At 35.8% G+C, this 8,180-nt stretch overlaps 1 protein-coding gene across 6 annotated transcripts; it reads left to right on the top strand.

The window, feature by feature from the left end:
- On the top strand, positions 1,333–7,477 carry LOC109714721. 6 transcript variants are annotated; one of them, XM_020239421.1, is made up of 7 exons: positions 1,333–1,856; positions 2,610–2,663; positions 4,749–4,903; positions 5,321–5,560; positions 6,074–6,132; positions 6,277–6,323; positions 6,484–6,642. In XM_020239421.1, exons 4-7 carry the CDS (start codon positions 5,338–5,340, stop codon positions 6,560–6,562), a joined length of 408 nt encoding a protein of 135 aa, XP_020095010.1. In that variant the 5' UTR covers positions 1,333–1,856; positions 2,610–2,663; positions 4,749–4,903; positions 5,321–5,337; the 3' UTR covers positions 6,563–6,642. The 6 variants fall into 6 exon arrangements, 3 of the variants coding, with proteins under 3 accessions (XP_020095010.1, XP_020095009.1, XP_020095011.1); XM_020239420.1 differs by having other exon boundaries at positions 1,345–2,663; XM_020239422.1 differs by lacking the exon at positions 6,484–6,642 and adding an exon at positions 6,650–7,477 and having other exon boundaries at positions 1,346–2,663.

Raw genomic sequence — 8,180 nt, 5'->3', positions numbered from 1 at the left:
TATTACGGGCTCGTAAGCTTATCTTGAGCTATACGGAATTGACCCGTTGTAGCACGATAGCCTCCTCTCCGATATTTTTAATGGAGGTTGGTTAAAACCGAAGCTTATCTGAGAATTGAACATCTACGTACTTCTCCTTGCCGTTGGTCTTTTGCACTGAGACACTACAAGAAAAACGTGTTTTGGCGGCGACTTTTTTGTGGCGACAAGTAATGTCGCCACCTATGTAGAAGATATGGTGGCGACAAATAAATGTCGCCGCCAATACGTAAACAATGGTGGCGACAAGTAAATGTCGCCGCCAATACGTAAACAATGGTGGCGACAAGTAAATGTCGCCGCCAATACGTAAACAATAGTGGCGACAAGTAAATGTCGCCGCCAATACTTAAACAATCGTGACGACAAATAAATGAAGCCGCCAATACGTAAACAATGGTGGCGATATATAAATGTCGCCGCCAATACGTAAACAATGGTGGCGACATATAAATGTCGCCGCCAATATATAAACAATGGTGGTGACTTACGAATGCCGCCGCCAATACATCAATTCACAACCAATATTACGGGGTTGGATAGCCATTTTTAAATTTTTTTTTTTATTTTGCATTAATTTGGATTGAAGAAATTGAATTTTTTTAATCCAATTTAATTTTCAATCTCTCATTATAAAAATTTAAAATATATAAAGTTTTATCTATAGGTTTTTAATATTTTAGATTTTATATATTAAATATAAATTTTAATTTTATAATATTGATCACTTATGTATAGATTATACAATAAGAAAAAAAAAATTGATAGAGTTTAAATTATTATTATTTTTAAATAAATTTATTTGCAGGAATTACATGAAGCATATTAACTAAATTCGTAAATCAAAACGATGCATTTAAATTTTGAAATCATAATTTATTAATTCACTCAAATCTACTTTGTAAAAAGGTTGGACGGTAAAAATAAAATTTAAAAAGGTTGGATGACTGATTGAAAATAGTTCATAGTTAAGAAAAGTGTTATACGTTTTTACTTTAATTTTAATATCTAACTTCAATACTATATTTATAATCTGATAAACAATCAATTTTATATTTAAAGTCTTTTAAAATATATAAAATATGATTGGTCGACCTTTGATTTTAACACTTAGGCATTGTAAAATTTATTTGATGGTTTAATATGGTTTTTTTCTCAAATAAAATTACTGATTAAACAAAATCGATTGATGCTCTATAAAAAATGCCAGCAATAATTAACTATTAATGGCACTTTTAGATAAATGCCAACAATAATTAATTAGTAAATCTACTTTTATTTTTTTGAGAAGCCGGGAGGTCGCATTAAGGTTCAATTAAAAACAATCGCCAGCTAATAGACACAGGCGGGAAATTTTCGCTTCGCGCGCAAGAGGGAAAAAAAAAATCCCTCTTCAGAAACCCTACGCTGCCCAAATATCTCTCCTCCACTCCAACCAAAGCACCACCATCTTCACAAAATCCCTTGTGCTCTCTGTTTCAAACCAAGCCTCCTCCACTCCTCCAACCAGCACCACCCTCGCCCGTGCCTTCCTTTGCCCGCGCCACCCTCGCCCGGCCCTTCCTTCGCCCACGCCACCCTCGCCCGGCCCTTCCTTCGCCCGCGCCACCCTCGCCCAGGCCACCCTCGCCAGCGCCTTCCTTCGGCCGCGCCACCCTCGCCCGCGCCTTTCTTCGCCCGCGCCTTCCTTCGCCCGCATCCTCTCATGTTAAACTCCCTCTCCGCCTTCGTCGCCACTGGAATATTTCCCTCCTCGATGTCGGCCAACGCTACTTCCATTGTGGCGTGCTAGGATCAATTCCTTCACCCCTTTGTAGGTAAGTTTTGGGAGATTGATAATCCTTTTTGTGTAGGAATTTCATGTCCTTTGTGTTTGTGAACTTAACCATTTGTTTTCCTTTCTAACAGAGTTTGATTTTTTATTCTAGTTTTTGTTTTTGTTGTGTTTTGTGTGTTCATCAAAATTCACCGATTTTCTCTTGAAAATTGCTGAAATCTCTCTACGAAATTTATGAAGTATTCTCTTAGACATTTGCTGGAGTCTCTCAATGAAACTTGCTATTTTTTTTGGAATGTTTTTTGGGTCATAAATCCATCACCCAAGAAATTGTTGCATGAGCTTTTAGTTTGGTATTTTTTCAAAAGTTTCGGAGATACTGTCGTTCAATTCGGAAATTTGGAAAGTTGAATTCCAATATATTTTCCTTTGAGAGATGAAAAGCAAAAAAACGTGTGGTTTGCTGGCCCAATATTTATCCTTAATTTAAACAGGATTTAAATTTTATATATGTCTATTTGTTTTGAGACCGTTTCTAAGAGTAAAGCAATGTTTATCAAGTTCTACCCAGGCTCAAACTTTTGACCTGTATCTTTGGCTTGATGATTTTAAATTGGAAAGTATTGCAAATAAAGTCGGCCTACATAGGAATTAAGAAGCTACCCTGTTGTATTTTTATTGTTGAACACTATCACTTTTTGACCCTTTTTTGATGAGAATACAGTAAGTGAAGTTTCCTGTTTAAATTATGAGTGATTGGTATTTAATACTGTTTTACCCTTGAGCTTTGAAGAGACCTCCACGACTTTTGTGCCTCAGTTGGACGCCTTGGTGCCATTCTGCAAAGGTAATATTGATCGTTACCTGATTGAGTTTTGAGGTATGTAGCTGGATCGCCAATCAGTAGTGTTTGAAATTTGCTTTGATACATCATTTGCAATCACCTTTCTCCCAGTTCGGTGATTATGGATTTGAAAGTTTTAACAAAATTGGGTGCAAATGTCTTCAATGAGAGTTCAATTATTTATGGTTTTTGATAAAACTTTTCAACTAGAGCTGGTTGGAAACAGATTCTCAAGTTAGAAATGTGTAGATTTTGGGCATAAATGGAAGAGAATTTAAACCATTTTGGAAAGTATATAAACGTCGACATCATTTCTTTTGGAGAATCTATAATATGTGGATTCAAGAACTAACTTTATTTTGTTGTTTACTAGATATCATGAAGAAATTTTTGTTATTTTTCTTTAAGTCAGTTGGAGCAGTGCATTTATACCTCCGTGATATGGTCACAACTCATTGTCATGCTTATTAGATGTTTNCGGGTTTTGCAAAGTTCCGATGCACTTTCTAATCCGTTAGACAAAGATATTATGATTCTAATGTCTACAACTAAGTATGAATCACCATAATCATGAATTAACACATTACCTGGACATCGTGATTCACGGTGAGTTATTTTCCAACTTCTTCGAAATCTTGAATTCTTCGATCTTCGACAACACACACCGATTCTTCAAGACTCCGACTCACTTCACGAAACTTGCCAACACACAAGACTTAACAATCTCCCCCTTTGGCAATTTCGTGACAAAACACATACCAACTCAAAAATTACAATTTACAGAGAAATGAAGTTCAATTGTCATCACCAAAACATTGAACTCCTCGCGTGTAATCCAAATACAATTTGAAACTCAAACTTACATCAAGAATTCCTAAAACAAACTCTATGACTTAAACACAACTAGGAGTCTTGAAATCTTGATTTCCTGCAAAACAATTCATTCAAAAATGATTAGCACTAAATTCTTATACCTTCTCCCCCTTTGTTCTTCACATCTCGATCACATCTCACCCTTTGTTCTTGAACTCATCATCCTCTGTTTAGTTCATTGTCTGTTGTCATCCATGCTCTCCCCCTTTGTTCTACGCTCTCCCCCTTTTTGTCAAAAATTGCCAAAAGAAAACAAAAAGAGAGAAAACAAGCTAGAAAGCATAAAAGAAATCTAGTCATAGGTACAGGCCTAAAATAAAAACATGCCAAAGAAAGATAAGCAAGCAAGTTTAAAACATCGTCCTAGAAAGTAAGCATAATAAAGTAACAAGACAAAGCCCGAGGAAGACATCACTCCGTGTCCTCGTCATTATCATCATCATCATCACCTTCTCTAGCTCCAGATCCCCCAGCCTCAGGAGCATCACCAGACGGTGGAATGAGTGGATGTCGTGAAGTCGATCTGGTATAAGTAGTGTAGGTAGGCTCAGTAGGAAAGATATCATCATGCCNGATTGTTTAAGTCTTGTAGCACCCCAAGGATAATTCTAGTTGGAAGTGCACAAGATATCAAATTTTTGGACTGCTCCTGTTGATAAGCTTGGCTATTTTTGGATGCTCTGATGCAGACCGAATAAATTAGTATTCCCTTGTCTGTTAAGACTGCAAAACAATTGTCTGTAAATGCTCCAATTCTTGTTTCTTCTTCGCATCACATCATAGGGCATATTCAAGTCTCTTAGCGATTTTATGTTTTGTTCCAATATGTTCTGACCTGTGACCAAGTTTACCATAGAGACAAAAAATACCAAGTACTGGAAAAAAAAAAAAAACTCCAGTAAGGTTGTGGTGAATTCCTATTTGTCTCAGCGAACACACTATATATTCGAACCTAAATTTTACTTCTTATATTGTTTTTCCTCGGCTATTTTACTATTAGTTTGTGCAAATCCAGAAGCTTTCGTCGAAGTCACAGTTTTTCCTGGTATTTGTGAGCGCCATAAGGAACCGCCAGGAAAAGTTTTTCCTGGCACTTTTGTTATCTTTTCTGGCAGTTTAAATTGCCTCTAAAAGCCACTTTTGGTATAGTGTATTATTATTATTTGTTTATTTCAAATTAGGCATTAATTTGTGGGTGTTGTGGCTAATACCTAGAGAGTTCATCCCAGAGAGGACTCTTGAGCTCTAGGTCAGTGTGGAGGCATCTGTAGCAGAGGCGGCGCGGCTTCTATATCTCTTGGCTTCGCCGACCGCTATACAAAAAATCAGTCTTCATTTGATTTCTGGACTTGGTCTCCTTTATAAATTTGGTCTGTTATCAATCCAAGGTAAAAACAAAGTTTTCTTCTCTTCTTTATAGATTTTGAAAATTTATGCTATTTGTCTGCATTGTTTTTTTTAATTGATTTTAAATTCTAACATAAAAGCATTTTTTCTCATTGTTGAAATTTGGTCTTAGAAATTATTTATTTTTCTTAAAAGCATGATGTAAGTGAGCTCAATATCAGTGTAGAAGTGCATGAAGAGGACCTCTTAAACTCTAATAATGATGATAACAATTCCATTTTGAATGACACTTGGCCCACCTTGTCCTCAGGTAATAATTTATTGTTTATTTTTCTCTTGCATTTTTGTGTGTTAGGTAGTAATGCTTGATCAGCTTGCTTTGAATTCTTAATAATATTTTTTGTTTAGTTGATTAACTATTTATCTGCTATAATTGATAGGCAATGATGGACAAAGTATGAATTATGAAGCACAAGTTATAAATCATAATAGAGCATCGACAGCGGCACGAAAAGATGTGGGATTTCAACCTCAAAAGCCATTTCTTAGACCACAATCCAAAAAGTTAGAACCTATTCCACCCTCTAGTGAAGATCCATATGTATCTCAATGTCCTCCTTCGGCTAGAATTGATCAGCCAGCATCTCCAAATGCTGCTAATCCAGACGTTAATAGTACAGGTTTGGTCAAAGGATTAGTTTTATTATTAACTAAGTTCCATTGCCTAAAATAGATGCTATAGTGTGATGATCAAAGACATATATGTGTTTGTGTCTGTGTGAATGGTTTATTTGCTTTGCCTCGTTATTTTTTTTTCCTATGAATTGATTACTTGGTTTCTTTTTGTTAGTAAAATTATCTGAGAGAGAGAGAGAGATCCTTTGCTAGAAACTCATTAAGTTATTGCAAGTATGAGAAGAACCAATAATACATGTAGCTAGAGCACCCTCATGAGTCATTTTTGTTTTCTTTAAGTCTTTAATTTCAACATATATAGTATTGCATGCATTTCTATTGATTTTTGAACTTATGGGGTATTTTTGGATGAATTTTGAAGAGAAGTGCCTGGTCGTTCATGTGATATATAGATTTCATTAAGTCTAATATAGAACACTTGATGAACTGCTTTCCACAATTATCTTATGTATGAAGGTTTTGATAATTAAGTTGGAAAATTTCGTGGCTCTTGTTAGGAAAGGTTGGAAGGTTGGAAGGGTTGCCCTGCCTTCCTTACTTGAAGCCAGATCTCATGGTTCCGATCTCAGGCTTTTCTTTTCAATTGTTTCATTTTTTATTTTGTCCTGCTGCCGGCCATCATATTTTCTTACTTTTACCTTCTTTTTCAAAGTCAATTTAGTTTGGAATGCTGACTGGTTGGTTTGAATGTTGAATATAGGGTTTTGGGTTTTGGTTCTGTGTTTCAGATTCAATGCTTCATTTTGGGTAAGTTGCACTGTTTGTCATTGAACATTCAGCTAAGTTTAATTTAAGCAAGTTCATTTGTGAGTTACAGTTTGAAGCACTGAACTTCAGAACAGTTGGCAATGCAAATTTTGGATTCTCTATTTCTTATTTTAAGGGCTCTATCTTACGTTTTTGACAGTGCGATGTATGAGATGTACATATACAACTGGGTTAATTGCACTACAAAGTTTGAATTCAAGTTCGCCACAAAAGTTTAACCCTGACTTCATTTTCACCCTCAGAGATGTACTTATACAACAGGGTTAATTGCACTAATTAGAATTGTTCTTTTATTTCTCATGCAGGGCCGATATGTCTACATCTTGGTAAGCTTATTGTTTACATCCTGGTAAACTTATTTTCTTGTTGTTGCCTTCTGGAATGCATAGATCCAGGATATGCTTGGTTTGATTTTGTTTTGTTCATATTTGATTTGCCTTCTGGAATGCATAGATCCACATTTATTTTTATTTAGCATCTAATTTTCTGATTCTGAAACTTTGACTCATCAAAAGTTTGAGAAAGAAAAAACAAACTAGTATCTACTAAACACTTAATATGTTAGGAATTAGGCCATACCTTGCAGTGGAAGTTAGTTTGCGCGAACTGCGGAATACTTGCTTAGTAGGCCAATTTGGTTCATGAAATGCTCTACAAAAAATCGTGACAGGAGCAAATTCCGCCCTCAAAATGGTGAAACCGATTAGCATCTCTGAAGATAATCTGTCTATGAGTAATATCGCTAATCAACTTGCTATGTTATATGGGCCTATCCCGGCTTCTGTCACAACAAGGCATATAAAGGGTCAATAGAGAGCTAATAATGGTCCCTCTGAAAATGAACTCTCCTTTTATATGTGGAGATTTGTAGGTTTTATAATCTTGGAATGTGATCCTGGGGTCCAGTTCAATTCCTTGTTGGAACAACTTGTAAGGTTCTGTGGCCTTTTCTTTGGCTTTGTTACACACCCAATATTTCAAATCAAAAGATCTAAATCCCATTCTAGCATTATCTCTGCCTTTTTTCTGGCCAAGATATCAATTACCATCCATCAATAACCATCAAATTTGTACTATTTAAACCATGATATTACCAAATCTTAGGAAAGTTATCAATTTTTAATTAGGCCCAGTGTAACATACCAGATTTTGGTAATAAAAATAAAATAAATAAAAATAGGTGGAGAAACTATTTTTATTGGATTTGTAGAAGTAAAACATAAGTCAGAAGTACTTTGCTGAAATCGGAATGAAAACAGAAGATTTAGAATTTTCTGTTGGAAACGGGACAGATAAATTAGCCAGAAAAATGCACAGTCTCAGAAAATTATGAAAGAGATAGAGATAAGTAGAAATATTTTTATGAGGCTAGATCTAAAGTTTCATATTTTCTGACACCCGTAGAGTAGAAATAAAATCCGACAGCTATCTGATAAGATTACAGTTCGGTACAGTTTTCAGTGACCAAACGAGTCAAAACTGAAAAACTTAAATATATTCTTACTCAGTACGTAAAACCGAATCATGACTGTCAAGTTTGAGCTCAAGACGGACATTCTGAGAGCTCCGCGAAAGATATCAGATTTCAACTGCGCTGAGGTGAATAGTGTTGGAGATGTTGATATTAAAGAAGCTGAAGCTCTTCTTCCTCATGTCGGCCGACCATCCAACGCACGCAAGGAGAGGGAGGAGAGAGCTCTCTCTTTCTCTCTCTAAATCCTCTTCCAAAATTGATGAAATTGGAGGAGAAGCAACTTGGAGGTTGATCTTCATCTCTTTGTATTTCTTCCTCTCCATTGGAGGCTTCTTGCAAGGTAAGCTTTGATGCCCTTTAAT

This window comes from Ananas comosus, linkage group 8 (genome assembly GCF_001540865.1).
Source record: "Ananas comosus cultivar F153 linkage group 8, ASM154086v1, whole genome shotgun sequence".
Taxonomy (NCBI): domain Eukaryota; kingdom Viridiplantae; phylum Streptophyta; class Magnoliopsida; order Poales; family Bromeliaceae; genus Ananas; species Ananas comosus.
Note: the sequence above shows the minus strand (reverse complement) of the source record. Positions and strands in the feature narration are given on the sequence as shown.